Source organism: Equus przewalskii, chromosome 10 (assembly GCF_037783145.1).
Source record: "Equus przewalskii isolate Varuska chromosome 10, EquPr2, whole genome shotgun sequence".
Classification (NCBI taxonomy): Eukaryota; Metazoa; Chordata; class Mammalia; order Perissodactyla; family Equidae; genus Equus; species Equus przewalskii.
The window spans coordinates 45,318,432-45,338,775 of NC_091840.1; the positions used below are offsets into that span (position 1 = coordinate 45,318,432).

At 41.3% G+C, this 20,344-nt stretch overlaps 2 protein-coding genes across 5 annotated transcripts in view; one reads left to right on the forward strand and one right to left on the reverse strand.

Moving 5' to 3' along the window:
- SMYD4 (SET and MYND domain containing 4) overlaps positions 1 to 15,117 on the reverse strand; it is a 42,492-nt gene extending 27,375 nt beyond the window's left edge. The window contains exons 1-2 of one of the 4 annotated variants that reach the window (XM_008537707.2): positions 14,822 to 15,111; positions 13,714 to 13,859 (exon numbers count right to left, since the gene is read on the reverse strand). In XM_008537707.2, coding sequence (XP_008535929.2) covers positions 13,714 to 13,847 — 134 coding nt within the window. In that variant the 5' untranslated portion in view covers positions 13,848 to 13,859; positions 14,822 to 15,111. Of the gene's footprint in view, positions 1 to 13,713; positions 13,860 to 14,821 lie in introns of all 4 variants that reach the window. The other 3 variants (XM_008537708.2, XM_070562907.1, XM_070562908.1) reach the window with 3 other exon arrangements.
- RPA1 (replication protein A1) overlaps positions 15,112 to 20,344 on the forward strand; it is a 63,843-nt gene continuing 58,610 nt past the window's right edge. Inside the window, exon 1 of the mRNA XM_070562909.1 lies at positions 15,112 to 15,369. Within this exon, the coding sequence (XP_070419010.1) occupies positions 15,337 to 15,369 (33 nt within the window). The 5' untranslated portion in view covers positions 15,112 to 15,336. The remainder of the gene's footprint in view (positions 15,370 to 20,344) is intronic.

A 20,344-nucleotide genomic window follows, 5' to 3' on the forward strand; every position in this document is an offset into this window, starting at 1 on the left:
TGAATCTTCCTCAAGCACAAAGAGGAAGCTGACAACAGACGTTAGCTCAGGGTGAATCTTCCTCAGAAAAATAAAATAAAATAAAAATGGAGGCCATTATTAACTCCAGGGAAAACAAGAGTTGTTCAAGAAAGGAAATGTAATTCAAAGTATACTTCATGATTCATATGAGTAATATTTACATAGAAATAATGATGCATGTATTGAATATTGGTTTAACCAACATCATATTCTATTGGCTATAGTATATTATAAATTATAATATAGTTATAATGAGTCAATGAAGGAAAACAAATTATACACAGTGAGTTGGGGGTAAGAGTAAGAGAGCTAAATTTGACAACTAAAACTAAAAATTCAAGAAACAGCAGTATTAGCATACTGTTTAGTAATATGAAATTAAATTCCAAAAGAAACAGTTAAAATAACTTAAAGTAGCAGTCTCTGGAGAATAGGAAAGGGGAAGAATGAGACAGAGAGTTGCTGTTTTTCTTTATAAACTTTGAAGTATGATTTGACTTCTTACACTATACGCATATTATTCTGATAAAAAGTTAAACTAAAAAAGGAAAATATTTCTACTTAATAAGGCACCAGGTCTACATATTTTACAGGATTTTTCTAACAGCTTTTTAAAAAAGTTTTTTTGGTGAGGAAGATTGGTCCTGAGCTAACATCTGTTGCAAATCTTCCTCTTTTTGCTTGAGGAAGATTGCTGCTGAGCTAACGTCTGTGACAATCTTCCTCTATTTTGTATGTGGGATGCTGCTATAGCATGGCTTGATGAGCGGCGTGTAGCTCCACGTCCAGGATCTGAAATGGTGAACCCTGAGCCACTGAAGCAGAGTGTGTGAACTTAACCAGTACACCACTGGGACGGCCCCGATTTTTCTACTGGCTTTTAAGAATCAAATAATCCCTACATTATATAAACTATTTCAGAGCATAGAAAAAGATGCTAATTCATGCTATTAGGCTACCATAAGCCTGATTCAAGAGTTGACAAATAGAGTACAAAAAAGAACATGTAGGGCCGGCCCAGTGGCGCAGCAGTTAAATTTGCACGTTCCATATCAGCAGGCCAGGGTTCGCCGGTTCAGATCCCAGGTGCAGACATGGCACCGCTTGGCAAGCCATGCTCTGGCAGGCGTCCCACATATAAAGTAGAGAAAGATGGGCAAGGATGTTGGCTTAGGGCCAGTCTTCCTCTGCAAAAAGAGGAGGATTGGCAGCAGATGTTAGCTCAGGGCTAATCTTCCTCAAGAAAAAAAAAAAAGAACACGTAGCTAATGTCAGTTATGAACATAGATATAAAAATCCTAAAAATGTTACATTGAATCTAGCCATGTGTTAAAAGAATGACAAATGATAACCAAACAGAGTTTATCTCTAAAATAGCTGAACTTCAGTAAATCTACTGGTATAAATTCTACGTTAACAGATTAAAGGAGAAAAAGAATATGATAATTCCTTCCAAAATATATCAAAAAAGTATTGATAAGATTCAACACCTATTTATGATAGAATATAGGGCAACTCCCTTAAACTGAAAAAGGGTTATGTACTAAAAACCTATGGCGAATGTCCTAAATGGCTGTTACTATTCAACATTGCACTGGAGAGCTAAATAATACTATGATAATTAAAAAGTAAAATAAGAGATACACATATTGGAAAGGAGAAATACTATTTTCAGATGCAACTATCTACCTAAAAATTCTAAGTGGATTAGCATAAAAATGGTGAAATACCGTGAAAATACAGTTAGGTGGCCAATTATAAGATGATAAAAAAATTCCTAGCTGTTATTTATACCATCAATCATCAGCTTGAGAATGCAATGGGGGTAGGGGAAGTCTTATTTACAATAACAACAAAAACCTTACAATAAGTAAGAATAAATCTAAGAGGAAATGTACAAAACCTATATAAAGAAAATGCTAAACTTTACTTAAGGACATAAAAGCAGCCCTAAACAAATGGCAAGACATACCCTTTACTTGGATGAGGAAATGTAATACTGTAAAGATGTCAAGTCTCCCCAAATGTATCTATAAATCCAACACAATCCCAATCAATAACTCAGCAACATTCTTTATGGAACTTGACAGCCAATTCTAAAGTTCACGTGAGAGAAATGTATACAAATAGCCAAGATATTCTTGAAAAAGAAGAAAGACTGTCTATGTGTGTGGGAACCTGGCTTAAACAGACAGCAAAGCCACATTGGTACTAGACTTCTCTGCTCTCTACTGCTCCTTTTCACTATAAAATCTCAGGGGGGAGCTATCCTTGTGGTTAAGGTAGGGTTGACCCCAATTTCGCAGCAGGGTTGGGCATGTGATATAGGCCTGGCCAATGAGAGGAGCTCCACACCTTTGGTTGAAGGGATGTGCATGCAAAGTTGGGAGGATCAGAATCCAACCCAGACCTTTTCTGCCAAGACTCTCAGGCAAGATGGCCTCTGTCCTTGTGGTTATTAAGCTATCAGAGTGTGCCCGAGGCTACCAATGGTCAAGTGCCCTGCAAGTGGCGAGAGTGTGATGACGAAGAGCTGCAAGGCCCGATGCCATCATCTGAGCCCCTGGATACAACCCTGAATACAACCACTTGCTTGAAAACTGATCTACCTTTAGATGCCCTGGTTTCATAGCCCACGAATTTCCTAATTTGAGCTGGGTTTCTGTCACTTGAAATGGAAAGAATTCTAATATGATACTATAAAGTCACAGTAATTAAAACCCTTTGGTTTTGGCATAGAAACAAATTTATAGATAAGTGGGAATTTAATTTTTAATAAGTGTGGCATTTTGAAGCAGTTGGGAAAGGATGGATTATTCAATAAATGCTGCGGAAAAATTATCTGGAAAAAAACTTAGAATACTCCCTTACATCATACACAAAAATAAATTCCAACTGGATTAGAGAGCTAAAACTAAAACACAAAACTACAAAGAAGAAAATAAAGAATACTTTTATAATCTTGGGCTGGAGAAGACTGTCCTAAGTAAGACACATAACCCAGAAGCCATAATAGAAAATGACAGACAGGGCTGCACAAAAGTTAAAACATATACACACAATTTATATACAATGCAAGACATCATACGTAAAGTAAAAAAGATAAATAATAGACTAGGAGGAAAATTAGTAACATATATAGGCAAGAATTATATAGACAGATTTATGAAGCTCTCCTATAAATTACTAAGAGAAAGACAGACAGCCTACTAGAAAAATGGGTAAAGGATATAAAGGAACAATTTACAGAAGAAATAGAAATGGGCTGTAACGTCAGAAATGGTGTTTGTCCTTAAGGTTGGCAGAATTAAAGACTGTTTGCTTTCTAACGTTGCTGAGGATATAGGAAACTGATTTTCATACACTGTTCATGGTAAACTGGTAAAGCTTTTTGGAAGACAATTTGGAAGTATTTCTTTTTCTTTTAAGAATTTATTTTTTATTTTTCTTAAACTTTTTTTCCCTTCTTCTCCCCGAAGCCCCCCAGTACATAATTGTATATTTTAGTCGTGGGTCCTTCTAGTTGTGGCATGTGGGACGCCGCCTCAGCACGGCCTGACGAGCAGTGCTAGGTCTGTGCCCAGGATCCGAACTGGTGAAACCCTGGGCCGCTGAAGCAGAATGCATGAACTTAACCACTCAGCCACCAGGCTTGGCCCCTGGAAGTATTTCTCAAATTTAAAACATCCATAACTGTTGGTACAATATGTCTTCTAAGACACTATCTTAAGTTCTGAATATATGTACAAAAACATACATAAAAGTTGTTCACTGCAGCATTGTTTGTGACAGTAAAACAACAAGAGCAACCTGGAAATAACTTAATTGCCATCAGCAAGGAAAAGAATAACTAAACTGTAGCATATTATAGTAGCAATATCATGTGGATGCTAAAAAGATTAAGGTGTGATGTTGGAAAAAATCTCACAGAACAAAGCACATAATATGATCTAATAGAGAAAAAAAAGATATGTGCTCATTTATCTACAAATGTATGAGAATATGTAAAAAGAACCAAAAAGCTCTAATAAACCGTGGTTCTATCTGTGAAACAGAGTGAGGAGAAGGGTAAGTGGGAAACTTTCATGTTTTACTTTATTAGATATGTGTCGATCTTTTACAATGAGAACGTATTTATATCTTACTAACATTTATAAAAAAGAAACAGACCAAGCAAAAAAAAGAAGTATAACCCTAATTATACCTAGAACCTGAACTGGCAAGGCTCCATACTGAACTCATTATTTCATTCAACTAAAATCTGAGTGCCCCCTATGTGCCCCACACTGTGATGGTTGCTGACACAAAAATGAAGATTTCAACCTTGGTCTTGAAAGGTCTGTGTTTATGTGTCTGCATATATATGAGTCATACAATATGACTCATTTATGTGTCAAGTTGAGTATTAATATGTGCCAGTCACTGAAGTAAGAGCTTTACCAAACTGTCATTCAATCAATACTTATTGAGTACCCATTTTTTTGACACTGCACTATTCTTGTCTACAGAAAGACAAACAAATATAGACATGGTCCTTGGCTTGTAGAGTTTATAAGTAGTAAAGATAGACGTTAATAAAATGATCACACAAATATAAAAAAGAAAGGTATACAGTGTTGTAAGTATAAAAAATGAAGATTGGGGCCAGCCCAGTGGCATAGTGGTTAAGTTTGCCAGCTTGCTTCGGCAGCCCAGGGTTCATGGGTTCAGAGCCTAGGCACAGACTTAACACCGCTCATCAAGCCACACTGTGGTGGCATCCCACATAAAACAGAGGAAGGTTGGCATAGATGTTAGCTCAGTGACAATCTCAAGCAAAAAGAGGAAGATTGGCAACAGACGGTAGCTCAGGGCCAAACTCCCTCACAAAAGTTAATAAAGTTAAAAAAAATAAGAATAAAAAAACCCCCAAAATGAAGATGATCCAGCTGGAACTCAGAGAAGGCTTTCTTGAGAAAGATTTGGCTGATTCTGGAGGCTGAGCTGAAGTCAATTAGTTCTTAGGGCATGGTGGAATGGAGAGGAGCTAGGCAAAGCATTTCAGGCAGAAGAAATTCCCTAAGTAAAGGCCATGTGGTGAGAAGCAGCAGAGAGCACGTCAAGAACTAAAGGAAGGGCAATATGTCTGAGAGGGGAGTGTGGTGAGAGAGGAGGCCAGAGAGACCGGCAGCGGTCAGACTGCAATGTCTTACTGGCTATATACAGAATTTTAGTCTTCATTGTAAGAGCAAAAGAAACTCCTGAAAGGTTTTAAGTGAGAGCAATATGATCTGATTTGTGTTTTGAAAAATGATTCCTGTTGTGGTATAGAACATAGCTTGGAGGGAGGCAAGGATGGATCTGGGAAACCACTTAGGAAGCTATTGTGACGGTCTAGCTACTGATAGTAATTTGGCTTAAGGAAGTAAAGGGAGTGTATTAGTTTTTTGTTGCTGCTGTAACAAATTACTACAAAATCAGTGGCTTAAAACAAACAACAATTTATTATCTTCCAGTGCTGAAGGGCAGAAGTCTGACATGGGTCTCAGTGGGCTGAGATCAAGGCATTGGTAGGGAGGTGCTGTTTTCCAGACATTCTAGGAGAGAATCTTTTTCCTTGCCTTTTCCACTTTCTAGAGGCTGTCCACTTTTTTTTGTTTTTGAGCAAGATTAGCCCTGAGCTAACTGCTGCCAATCTTCCTCTTTTTGCTGAGGAAGACTGGCCCTGAGCTAACATCCATGCCCACTTTACTCTACTTTATATGTGGGACGCCTGCCACAGCATGGCTTGCCAAGCGGTGCCATGTCCACACCTGGGATCTAAACCGGCGAACCCTGGGCCGCCAAAGTGGAATGTGCCCACTTAACGGCTGTGCCACGGGGCCGGCCCCATGTCCATTTTCTTTGGCTTCCTCTCTCTCTCTTCAAAGCCAGCAACCTTGCATCTCTCTGACCTTCTTCCATAGTCACATTTACCTCTGACTCTCCTCTTCTGCCTCCTTTTTCCACTTTTAAGGACCCTCGTGATTGCACTGGGCTCACCTGGATAATCCAGGCTGCTCTCCCTATCTTAAAATTCGCTGATTAGCAACCTTAATTTCCCTTTATCATGTAACCTAACATATTCACAAATTCCAGGGATTAAGACATGAGCATCTTTGGGGTCTATTATTCTGCCTGCCGCATGAGAAAATGAGGGAGAATTAACTTGATTATAAATTTGTATTCAGGGGCTGGCCCCGTGGCCGAGTGGTTAAGTTCGCGCGCTCCACTGCAGGTGGCCCAGTGTTTCGTTGGTTCGAATCCTGGGCATGGACATGGCACTGCTCATCTAAGCCACGCTGAGGCAGCGTCCCACGTGCCACAACTAAAAGGACCCACAACGAAGAATATACAACTATGTACTGGGGGGCTTTGGGGAGAAAAAGGAAAAAAAAATCTTTAAAAAAAATGGCAGATTTTGTATTTAACAAAATAAAATAAATTTGTATTCATATTTTTGTGGTTATCCTGAAGATTACAAAATGAATTTCTGATTTATCACTATTTTCAGTTGGTATTTTGACCATTTCCCAAACAATACAAGAACCTCACAACAATTAAACTCCACTTACCCATCTTGCCCTTTGTACTGTTCTCATGTCTTACTTCTAAATGTTTTAAACTCCATAAGGCATTATTACTATCATTGTTTTAAATAATGAATTTAAAAATATTTACCCACATATTTACCTTTTCTGGTGTTCTTCATTCCTTCCAGCAATTGAGTGCTTTCATTTGGAATAATTCTTTCTTTAACCTGAAGAACTTCCTTCAGTATTTCTTGTACCTCTAATCTGCAGATGCAGTCTCTCAGATTTTTTTTGTCTGAAAATATCCTTATTTTGCATTCATTTTTGAAAGGTGTTTTCATCAGGTGTAGAATTCTAGGTTGCCAAGTTCTGTTTTGCTCCGTTTTTCTTTCAGGGCTTTAAATGTGCCTTCAATTGTCACCCAGCTTCCACAGTCTCATTCTCATTCCCATAAAGGCAATGTGTCTTTTTTCTTTGGTTGTTTTTAGGATTTCCTTTTTTCTCTAGTCTTTGGCAGTTTAGTCCGATGTCCCTAGGTGTGATTTTATTTATGTTTACACTGCTTGGGATTTGCTGAGCTTCTGGAATCTGTGGGTTGATGTCCTTTATGTTTTAGAAAATTTGTGGCCATCCTTTTGGAATATTCCTTCTGCCCTACTCTCTGTCTTCTTTCCTGAGACTCCATTTAAAAGTATGTTAGACCATCTGATTGTGTCCCATATATCTCTTATGTGCTGTATCATTTTTTCCATTCTTTTTTCCCTATGCTTTTTTTTTTAAAGATTGGCACCTGAGCTAACATCTGTTGCCAATCTTTTTTCTTCTTTCTTCCTCTCCCAAAAGCACCCCTATACATAGTTGTATATTCTAGCTGTAGATCCTTCTGGTTGTGCTACATGGGATGCTGCCTCAGCACGGCTTGATGAGCGGTGCCATGTCTGTGCCTGGGATCCAAACTGGTGAAACCCTGGGCCGCCGAAGTGAAGCGTGCAAATCCAACCACTTGGTCATGGGGCCAGCCCCTTCATTTTGTTTTTTATTGACCTGTAAACCAATTTACTAATCCTGTGTTCCACAGTGTCCACTTTGCTATCAAGCTTAAGAATTGGATTAATTTCAGTTATGTTATTTTTGAATTCTAGAAAGTCCATTTGATTCTTTTTGTCTCAATCATTTAAAAAATTGTCTTTACTGTAGTTAGACATCACATAAAACTTACCATCTTAACCATTTAAAGTATATAGTTCAGTGGTATTAAATACATTCATAACGTTATGGAACCATCACCAGAATCCATTTCCGTAACCCTTTTCATCTTGTAATGAAACTGAAACTCTATACTCATTAAACAATAACCCCATCCCCACACCCCCAGCCCCTGGCAACCACCATTCTACTTTGTCGCTACAACTCTGACTACTCTAAGTACCACCATTTGATTCTTTTGTATAGATTCCAATCCTCTGCTGAAATCTATCTTTCTACCTACTTTGTACAACTTTTCCTCTATTTCCTTAAATACATTATTCATAGTTCTTTTAAATCCTTGTCTACTAAATCTTGTAAGTGGACATAAGTTGATCTATTCCTTTTTTTTAAATAAAGATTTTATTTATTTCCTTTTTCTCCTCAAAGCCCCCCAGTACATAGTTGTATATTCTTCTTTTTTTTTTTTGAGGAAGATTTGCCCTGAGCTAACTACTGCCAATCCTCCTCTTTTTGCTGAGGAAGACTGGCCCTGAGCTAACATCCATGCCCATCTTCCTCTACTTTATATGTGGGACGCCTACCACAGCATGGCTTGCCAAGCGGTGCCATGTCTGCACCCGGGATCCAAACCGGCGAACCCGGGGCCGCCAAAGGAGAATGTATGCACTTAACCGCTGCGCCACCGGGCCGACCCCGATCTACTCCTAATATTTATTTTCTCTCTTCACTATTGGTCATTTTTATGCCCCTTTGCACATTTAATAATTTTTAACTATATTCCTGACACTGTGCATAGAAGCTAGATGACATCTTCTATGAAAGTGCCCCCTTTCCTACGTTAGGAAAATAGGAAGAGGGGCTGGCCTACCTTTAGCCAATCAAGAATTGAGTTGGATTAGGGTTGGGCTACAGTTTTATTAAAACTCAGCACACCTCTGGTTTCTCAGTTCTTGGGTGTGGCCCTCCTGAGGTTTTGGTTAAGAGCCTGGAAGGTCTCTCTCTCCTCATGCCCAAAGGCTTTGGTCTCAGGACATTCTGAACTTTGATTTTGAACTTAGGACACCACAGAAGTTCAAAATCTGGCAAATGTCTTCACAGGGAGATTGTGTTGCAGGCCCCTTTCCACTAGTGGGATTTTGGTCCTCAGCACTGCAAGACTGCAGGAGATTTCATTCTGCCTTTTTGGGTGGCCTCCTGTACTTTCTGAGAACTCAGTAAACATCCCATGAGGCGAACTGACTTTGGATTTGGGCCTTGAGCTTGGGCCTCCTCTAGTTTCCAATCCATCACATCAGCCCCAAATGACAGCCGAGACGTCTGCGGTTTCAGTTTCCCCCAGGGTGTCCCTGTGCTTAGGGCCAGCCTGATCCCCAGCCTTTAACCACCCTCAGAAAAGACAACCGCTAGTGATCACCTAGGAAGGAGCCTTCCCTCTTTGGAATTTTACTCCATCTAGTCCTCGTTGCTCTCTAATGTGTTTAAAAATACAATTATTTTATTAATTTAACTACCAATTTTGTTTTAGTTGTAATGGAGCGTTGCCTATTGTGACCTATTATATCCTACCCAGAAGCAGAAGTCCTATTTGCCAAATGTGAAAGAAATCTAGCATTCACAGTCCTACAATGGACAAAATTTGGGAATAGATTTAAGATGGTGGATGAGGAAGAAGGAAAAATCAGGTATGACTCCTAGGTTTCTGGGCAGCAACTGGACAGAGGGTAGGGTAATTCACTAAGGGATCACAATGGTCTGACATGGACAGGTGGAAGATCACGGCAGCTTTTTTTTTGGAGGAAGATTAGTCCTGAGCTAACATCCGTTAGCAATTCTCCTCTCTTTACTGAGGAAGACTGGCCCTGAGCTAACATCTGTGCCCATCTTCCTCCATTTTACCCATGGGATGTCTGCCACAGCATGGCTTGATAAGTGGCATGCAGGCCTGCACCTGGGATCTGAACCCTCCAACCCCAGGCTGCTGAAACAGAAGGCCTGAACCTAAGCACTACGCCACCAGGCTGGCCGCCACGGCAGCATTTTAACACAGAATCTTTCATAGGTTCCCAGTTTTAGGAACTGAAATAAGGTAGTGCAATTCACCAAGATAGGGACCACTGGAAGGGAATCTAATTTTGAGGGCAAAATTGTGAGTTTGGTTTTAGATATGTTGAATTGTAAGTACTTTTGAGACTTTTAAGCAGTCAGCTGGATTTAGAGATTTGAGTCTCAGAGGAGGAGCTCACGAGAGCTGGAGATATAATTTGAAGAGTAATCAGCATATAGGAGGTAACTGATGTCATGGGTGTGGATGAAGCTGCATGAGTTGAGAATAGAGAGTGAAAAGGAAAGAGAGCCTAGGCTGGAGTCTCGAGGAACGCCAATATTAAACAATCAGGCAAATCCTCTTCTTTGATTTACATTTCTTCCAGTGCACCAAAATGTCAAAGGATTCTTGCAGATTATTCCCTTTTGCTGGTTAGTACACTGTATCAACTATCTTAGGAAATCTCTGCCTATTATTCAAAGTTTTCACCAGCAGTTCTCCATTGTTTCTGGAAATTCTGTAAAGGGAATCCACAGATCCTGTAGAGGTTTAGACATTATTTTTCAAAGTGCGGTCAGGACGCAGTCAGTGGGTCATGAAATCAAATTAGTGGGTCCTGATTAGTATTTTTTAAATGTGATAAGTAGGAGGGAAAATACAGAGTACATCAGATGCAGGGGCTGGCCAGGTGGTGTAGTGGTTAAGTTCATACGCTCCGCTTGGGCAGCCCAGGGTTCGTGGGTTCTGACCCGGGCGTGGACCTGCACAACGCTCCGTCCCACGTACAAAATAGAGGAAGACTGGCACAGACGTTAGCTTAGCGACAATCTTTCTCATCCAAAAAAAAAAGTACATCAGATGCAATAAGCATCTACACCTTCTTCCTTGGTGAACTTAACCAGTCTCACGGCTCAAAATGCCACGTACAATTCCCAGATTTATCTCTAGCCCAGGCCTCTCTCCTAAACTCCATGCCCATTTAGACATCTCCACTTGGATGTCTACTAGACATCTCCAGCTGAAATATGAACCCCTAATCTGTCTTCCCAAAATAGCTCCTTCTGCAGCCTTCCGAGGTGATGCTAATTTCATCCTCTACCTTTGGCCCCATAGGCCTGACTTCCTAGAGTCACTTTTTACCTCTCTCACTTTCTAACATATTGTATCCTTTCTGTCAGGAAATGCTATTAAATCTACCATCAGAATCCAACCACTTCTCATCACTCCCACTACCACCACCCTGGTCCAAGTTACCATCACCTCCTCTCTCAGCCGCACTAATGCAATAGCCTCCCAACAGGTCTGTATTTCCCCTCCTGCTCCTCTGACAGTCTATCCTCACCACAGCGGCCAGGGTGATCCTTTAAAACAGGGGCCAGCAAACGTTTGTAGAAAGCCTGAGAGTAAAGTTTTAGGCTTTGTGGGCCAAGAGGTAAAATTGAGGCTATTACATAGGTACTCACACAAAAGAGAGAAAATACGTTTGTAGAAACTTTTTATTGACAAAATTCAAAATATAATAATAATTCAGTACAACTTTTTCATAATACAGGTCTACTAATGAGAAGAACGGATTTTTTTTTTAAGATTTTATTTTTCCTTCTTCTCCCTGACACCCCCTGGCACATGGTTGTATATCTTTAGTTGTGGGTCCTTCTAGTTGTGGCATGTGGGACATGGCCTCAGCATGGCTTGATGAGCGGTGCTAGGTCCGTGCCCAGGATCCGAACCAGTGAAACCCTGGGCAAACTTAACCACTCGGCCACGGGGCCAGCCCCTGGATATTTTTTTTAATAGATACCATTTTGCTTAACTGGAGTTCAAAGCCAGTGTTCCCTATCACCAAATCAACCGCAAATGTTTCTCTGTAAAAACCATTCTTAGCTGATGGCCATACAAAAACAGACAGTGGATGGATTTACCCTGCAGGCTACAGTTTGCTGACCTCTACTTTAAAATGAAGTCAGATCATATCACTCTTCTCTCAAAACCCTGTGAAGTAGTTTCTTATTGCTGTGTAACATATCAGCACAAATTCAGCAGGTTAAAACAATACCCACTTATTATCCTCACAGTTCGTAGATCAGAAGTTCAGGCAGGCTCGACGGGATTCTCTGCTTAGGGTCTCACAAGGCTGATCAAGGTGGCCACTTATATGGAGGATCTGGGGAAGAATCCGCTTCTAAGCTCATTCAGGATGTTGACAGAAGCCAGTTCCTTGCAATTGTAGGTCTGAGGGCCCCATTCCTTGCTATTAACCAGGAAGCACTCTCAGCTTCTAGAGGCTGCCTGCATTCCTTGCCATGTGGTCCCCTCCATCTTCGAAGTCAGCAAAGTGCATTCAAATCTCCTGCTTTGAATCTCTCTGACTTCCCTTTCTGCTACCAGTTGGAAAAAACTCTCTGCTTTTAAAGGTCTCACCTGAATGGGTTAGGCCCACCCAGATAATTGTATCTCAAGGTAAATTTATTTGGGATTTTCACTACATCTGCAAAATCCCTTGAAAGCAGTGCTTAGGTTAATGTTAGATTGAACAACCAGGGGACAGGAACGCTGGGGGGCCCACCTTTAGAAATCTGCCTACCACACCTTGCAATAACTTCCTCCTCAGAGTAAAAAGACAAGGCACTTACAAGGGCCAGTAAGATTTGTGGCACCTGCTCTCCCACAACCCCTGTGCACATCCTATTACCTCTGTGATGTTATTTCCTACCACTGTCTCTGGCTTACTCTGTGCATCCACACCGGCCTTCCTGCTGTTGCTTGAAGGTACCAGACACTCTCCTGCCTTAGGATCTGTGCCTGTATGCCCCTCTCTCAGATTTCTACTTTGTTAACTCCTGTATCTCCAAGACTTAGCTCTACTTTCACTTTTTCAATGAGACATTATCTTTTTTTTTGGTGAGGAAGACTGGCCCTGAGCTAACATCTGTTGCCAATCTTCCTCTTATTGCTTGAGGAAGATTGGCCCTGAGCTAACACCTGTGCCAATCTTCCTCTATTTTATACGTGGGTAACCACCACAGCATAGCTTGATGAGTGGTGTATAGGTCCATGCCTGAGATCTGAAGCTGTGAACCCTGGGCCACTGAAGCAGAGTGTGCGAACTTAACCATGACACCACCAGGCTGGCCCAGTGAGGCATATCTGACCCCACTACTTACTACAACAACCTGCACTCTTGCTCCTGGCACCACCTGTTTCCCCTACCCTGTTCTTTTTTTCCTACTGTACTCATCACCTTTAACATGTTAAATACTTATTTATCATGTTTATTGTCCGTCCTTCCTTGCTAGAATTAGCCTCCTCAAAGGTAAGAATCTTTGTCTATTTTTTGTTTACTGATCTATTTTTTTTGTTCACTAAACATATAGCACAGTGGCTGGCACAAAATAGGCAATCAATAAATTCACTGAATGAAGTTTGGGGAAGCTCCTGTTTCAGTTTTCTATGTATGTGTGCACTAGGTTGCGATGTAAAGTATTCTTCTTACTGAGGAGTGTAGTCAAGAGAGCCTGAAAACCACTGGGATTAGACTATATGACCTCTAAGGTCTTTTCCAAATACCAGCTCTCATGAATTTCTATGTGCAGCTAATAAATCTCCACTGTATCCTTTGGGATATGGCAGGGTTCGCAGCCTAGTGACTACAGCAAGGTGCTGACTATTGAAACATAACATTGACACTGCAAAAGCTAAACAGCATTCCTACCTGTTCTATAACAGCTTAGAGAAAATGGGGATGACAGCAAGGATTGCTGAATGCCCCAAAATATTAAAATCTGAACCTAATCCTTCCATTAAAAGAGATATAACTTGAGAACAAATGACAAAAGAGAACATTTTGCAGATCAAAAATTTCCCTGGTTAAAGCTTCCTTTCACTTACTGAAGAAGTGAAGAGGAGTGAAGAAAGATATCGCTCAGAGTCTCTGCTTTAGAAATTGTGACCTGAACGGACTTCGGAAGCAAAGCCCACTTCTCAAGGATGTATGATTTCCACTCCTCCACGGGCAGATCCATGTTACTTTAGCCCTATAAAATGAAGAAGAAAATAAGGCATTCAGATTTCCACAAATGCACTATTCTAGAAAATCAAGATTCCATTCAAGCCAGCATGAAACAACAAAATCCATTCTCGTGGTCTTTTCCTACAGTTGTTTACATGCGGAGGAAGGATCTACACTTTCTCACACCAATTCACTCAGCATCCTTTCATTCAGAAATATCCACCCAAAGGCTGCTCTGTTCCAGGCACCACTAGGCGGTCAGCCGGCCACGATCCGTGTCCTCTTAGACCTCTATCTACCTAGCGCTCAAGTCAGAAACCTGAGAGACAGCCCAGATTTTCTTTCTCACTCTGCCCAACAATTAACTTAACCAGCATTTCTCTCTCTTACACAGTTCCATTGCTTCTTTCCATCCCCAGGTCCTTCCTTCAGTTCAAGCCCTCACCATCTCTCGTCCGGCATTCTTTCTAGAACGTCATAACTAGTCTCCATGTCCTCGGTACCCCCACCCTGCAATTCAGTCCATCTTCCACATTGAGGCAGAAGTCAGTCCTTTGCCTTAAATTCATCAGTGCACCTCCCGGCATAGCGAAGCCCAGTACAAACCCTTCATTATTGGACCCTTGGCTTACTTCCTAATGCTCAAGTCTCATTTCTTCCTCTGTATCCTCCCATCCTGAACTACTGAAAGCTAACCCCACCTTACCAGGCTATACATCGCCCTAGTTTTTGCATAGACTATTCCTTCCTCCAGGAGCATCCCAGCCCTCACGTGGAGTCCACTTGGCAAATTTCCACACAGCCTTCAAGACTCAGTTCAAATGGCCCCTCCTCTGGGAAGCCTTCCCTGATTTTCCGTGATCGCAGCATACTTTGTGTCTCTCCTGGAGTCCATTCCGTGTCTACCTTGAGTTAGGGCTACTCACAGAGGAAAATCCCTCGACAGACTGTGCTCTCCTCTGAGAGCAGGGACCGGGGCTTATTTACCTTCAGAGACCCCCACTGTGCCAAGCGCAGGGTGTGGCACCGGCGAGAACGGAGCACTGGGTTGCTGGAATCAAGTCACTTCTTTGACTACATTTAGCAGCAGAGTTCTCAAGAAACAGCTCTAATCCTCCGCTGGGCACCAGCCGGTCAGCCCGCCTCGAGCCTAGCGGCTGTGCGTCCGGGGCCCTCTCCGGCGGCTCCCGGAACTGGTCCAGCCGCGCGCTTGGCGGCATTCGCGTCACTCCGCGCGCCCCGGGGCCCGGCGCCCCGCCCCCAGGCCCCGCCAGCCTGTGACCGGGCCCGCAACCCGGGCTCGGGCGGGGCACGTAGGCCGCCCGCCGCGCATCGGCCAATGAGAGGGCTGCTCTGCCCGTAGGCCCGCCCCCTGTGCCGTGCGCACGTCGGGAGGCGGTGCACGCAGCATCTCGGGCCAATTGCTTTGGAGCGCGCCGGACCCCGGGAGCCAAGTCCGGGCTGCGCAGGAGCCCGAGCGCGGGAGTTGGCGCGTTGGAGCCATGGTGGGCTACCTGAGCGAGGGGGCCATTGCGGTGAGCAGACCCCGGCGGGCCGGGGCGGCTGTGCGCCTGGGGGCGGAGCGGGTGGAGACGGGGGAGAGGAGCTGGGGGCGATGGGGAGACAGTGCGAGACGAGAAGGTAACGGGAGTCGCGGCGGGGGGGGGGGGGGCGGTGGCGCGCCAGGTGACTTCCTGGAATTAAAGGATTTTTCCTGTCGTCTTTTAAACATGCTCGTGTTTTTCCTGCTTAAGAAAACGAAGCAAAACAAACTGTTGATGTTCTCGCATCTCCCTCCCGCATCCTCTCTATCTCCTCCCCTTCCCCCACTCACAGCCCAACTTCTCCAGACTTGTCTGTTTCCACCTGTTTGGTTTCTTCATCTCCCGTTACCCCCTGACCGACTCCAGTCGCTCCCTCCTCTGATCACTATAGAAGTGTCCTTGGCTCAAGTTAGCAGTCCCTCCACGTCGCTAAATCCAACAGACTCTTTTCAGTTTTCAACTTAGCAGCGTTCTCAGCAGCGTTTGAGTCTGTTGAGCGTTTCTTCCTTCTGATAGCATCCTCTTCTCTTGGCTTTTGTGGCTCAGCTTGGCTGGTCGGTCTGTCTTAGCAGGTCCGTCTTTGTAAATTTTTGTTGACTCAAGGCTCTGCTCTAGGCCCTCTTCTCCCAAGGCTACCTCATTACCATCTGTATGTCACTTGCTGACTAATGTCTTTGTCCGGAGCCACCCTTACTCTGAAAGACAGACCTTCATCATCTGTCTGCCTACCTGATATCTCAAAGGCGTTTTAAATTCAACATGTCCTAAAGCAAATACATTATCTTCCTAAGTTGGGCCTCTGTTCCCTATCTGGATGAATGGCACCGTTATCCGTTAAGTCATGCTAGCCAGAAATTGTGGAATCATTCTTCCTGTAAATTCCATCACCCTGGATGTCTAGTCCATCACCGAGTCCGGTGTGTTTTACCTCCACATATATCTCTTAAATCCGTTTACTTCTTTCTGTCCCCACTGGCACCATGGTTTCTTGCCTGGACTACTCACTTCCCTCGAGTATAACCATCTTCCTACCATTCCCATCATAGCGTATTCCCACTTGTTCTCTCCCCCTTTCCTGCTTTTTTTTTTTTTTTAATTTAAACTCCTAGTATATTCCATACTCTTACTTGCCACAGGGCTTTTGAACATTCTTTTCCCTCTGCCCACTGCCTAGGTGGTTCTTTACTCACCCTTCACTGGCCAACAAAATCTTCATATCTCAGCTCAGTTACTTCTCAGAGAAGCCTTCCTTGACTTCCTTTAGTAGGCTAAATCCCTTTATTTTGAGACCTTAATTCCTGTTTGTTCACTTCTTAGTTGTGTGGCTTTGGGCAAGATACTAAATTCTGCCTTTCCTCTTCTGTAGAATGAGGGTAATGATACCTAGTACCTCTTGCCTAAGGTTAGTGGGAGGATTAAGTGAGCTATTACATTTAAAGTGCTTAGTCCACTCCTGATACAGAGTGTTTAGTATATATCGTCTATTATTGGTAATCACAGATGTAATTTTACATTTATTTGTTGTTTATTTGATTAATATCAGTTACTTTTTGTCTCCACTGCTGGATTGTAAATTCTTTGAGACCCGAAATTATGCCTGTTTTTTGCTTAGCATAGTCTCATACCTGGAGCAGTGCTGGCAAGTTTGAGGTGCCCAGTAAGTGTTGGCTAGGTGTGTATGAGGTGTTGAAAAGAAAGGGACAGAGATGGATTGGGAAGAACAGTTGCCAGAGTTGAGTGAGTGAGTAAATTAGGAATAATTAGACCTGAGAAGTGATTGCAAATTGTAGTCCTCATTTACTTTACAGCTGCTACCTTATGTCTTTAAGACAAGTTAGGAATTACTCTTCACTTTTAAAAAGAAGGATCATGGTGTTATTTAAATAATTTGATTGGTTTTTGCCATGTTCAAAATTTTGGAAACATAATTTCCAGTGTTAGGTGACATATTACTTAGATTTTATTTATAAATGACAAAGAAAATTTTTGTGTGTGTTTGTGGTAACAGAGTGTGGAAAACCATTGTCAACTTTGATTATCAGCTAAAGCGAGTAGAATTATTTTAGTTCCAAAGATACAGGCCCAAAAGGGTAAGCAACTAACACACAAATAGTAGAGGCATTTTGGGCAAGAGCTAACATCATAAAATAAGGGGTTATGCATGGAACTATTGTGGCAAATAGAATAAATAGCATTTGTCTCATAAGTAATTGGGTAACATAAAGAGGAAGGGAACTAATATTTTTGACTATTTCCAGTGTGCCAGATACCTTATAATAGTCACTACTTACCTTGTAAGGTAGATTTTTATCATTACCCCCATCTTACAGATGAAGAAATTAAAGTGCAGAGAAGTTTAGTTTGTTGATGGAGTGAAGATTTGAACGCATGTGCCCTTGACTATTACATTCTGTTGCTTTGTATTTTTGTTAGCAATGTTAATTTGGAACAGTGAAGGTGGTTTTGTCTGAAGTGTACATATCATGCTGTATGTCCTAGAAGAGTAAATCTTATATTCACTATTTATGATGACACAACTTAAATTAAAAAGAATAACAAAGTAACACATACGTGTGGTTTTAAAATCACATAGAACAGAAAGGTGTTTGATGAAATTGCTGATCTTCTGCTCCACCTTGCCCCAGTTCTGTTCTCCACAAACAGCTGCTTTTTAAAATCATGTTTATGGAAGTTCAATTTGATTTACATATAATAAAAACTGGAATATATGTAATGAATATGTATGATAACAAGTATCCACTCCTGTAAACAGCATCACCCCAGTCTCCTGCTCCTTCCCCATCCCCTGCCCCGCCTCCCATCACTGCTCTAGGTTCTGCTATCTATCTCTATAAGTTAGTTTTGACTGTTCTCAAACTTCATGTAAATGGAATCAAACAGTATGTACTCTTTTGTGTCTGGCTTTCTCTCAGCAAAACGTTTTTTGAGATTTATCCATGATGTTTCAGTAGTTTGCACCTTTTTATTGCCAAGTAGTCCATAGTATGAGTAAACACAATTTATTTCCCTGTTGTTGTTGAACATTTGAGTTATTTTCATTTTTTGGCTATTATGAATGAGGAGGCTATGGACATTTATGTACATGTCTTTTTGTGGAAATATATTTTCATTCCTCTGGAAATTCACTCACCTAGGAGTGAAATTGCTGGGTCATGGTAACTGAATGTTTATTAGAAATTGCCAAACTGTTTTCCAAAGTGGTTATGAGAATTATAGTCACTCCATATCTTCACCAAAGCTTAATTTTGTCAGTTTAAGTTGAACTCTTCTAGTAAATGTGTAGTGGTATCTCACTGTGGTTTTAATTTGTATTTGATAAAATTTTAAAAATCGGGTTATGTTCTTATTAATTGGTTGTTAAGAATTCTTTATTTAATCTGGATATGTCTTTTGTTAAATATGAGTTTTCTCCCAGTCTGAAAGAGGCTTGCCCTTTCATTTTTTTAATGGTGGGTTTTTGAGGGTTATTTTTGAGGAAGTTTAGCCCTGAGCTAACTGCTGCCAATCCTCCTCTTTTTGCTGAAGGAGACTGACCCTGAGCTAACGTCTATGCCCATCTTCCTCTACTTTATATGTGGGACGCCTGCCACAGCATGGCTTGCCAAGTGGTGCCATGTCCGCACCCGGGATCCGAACAGGCGAACCCCGGGCTGCCTAAGTGGGACGTGTGCACTTAACCACTGCGCCACCGGGCCTGCCCCTAGTGGTGTTTTTTGAAGAGCAGTTTTAAATTTTGATGAAGTCCAGCTTATTTTTTCCTTTTCTTAATTGTGTTTTTGTGTCTTAAGAAATCTTTGCCTACCCCAGGGTCACAAATCTTTTGTCCTGTGTTTTGTTCTAGAAGTTTTATAGTTTTAGTTTCTATTCAGGTCTGTAATCCATTTCAAGTTTACTTTTTTACCTATTGTGTATAGATCATTTTTTTCCTGTGCAGATACTCAGTTGTTCCAGCACCATTTGTTGTAAAGACTATAAAGTTTCATTGAATTACATTGTTGCCTTTAATAAAATGAATCTATATATGTGTGGGTCTGTTTCTGGAAATTAATCTATATACGTGTGGGTCTATTTCTGGAGTGTCTATTTTGCCACTGCTGTATATGTTGATGCTTACACCAATACCATATTGTCTTCATAACTGTAGTTTTTTAGTAAATCTTGAAGTTGGGTAGTGTAAATTCTCTAGCTTCATACTCTCAAAATTGTTTTACTGAATCTAGATTCTCTGTACTTTCGTATACATTTTAGATCAGCTTGTCAATTTCTGATAAAGCCTGATAGGATTTTGAGTGATAAAACATTGCCTTTATAGATCAATTTGGGGTCAATTGACATCTTACAAACATTGAGTCTTTGAAACCATGGATTTGGTATATATCTCGTTTATTTAGGTTTCTTTACTTTCTCTCAGTGTTTTGTAGTTTTCAGTGTGCAGGTCTTGCATACATATTGTTAGACCTAAGTATTTATTTTATTTTTGATGGTATTAAAATAGTATTTTTTGAAATTTCATTTTCCAGTTGTGTGTTGGTAGTATATAAAAATACAATTGATTTTTGCATATTAACCTTATATCCTGCCAACTTGCTAAATTGACATAGTAGTTTTTTGTAGATTCCTTAGGATTTTCTATGCACGTGATCATATCATCTGCAAATAAAGATAGTTTTATTTCTTCCTTTTCATCCTTTATGCCTTTATTTCTTTTTCTTCCCTTACTGCACTAGTGCTCTAATACTATATTGAATAAAAGTGATGACAGCTATATCCTTGCCTTGTTCCTGATTTTAGGGGGAAATTGTTCAGTCTTTTGCCATTAAGTATGGTGGCAGTAGACTTTTTGGTAGATGCCTGCTATCAGTTTGAGCCTCTCTTCTGTTCCTAGTTTGCAGAGACTTTTTATAATAAATGAGTATTGAATTTTGTCAAATGCTTTTTCTACCTC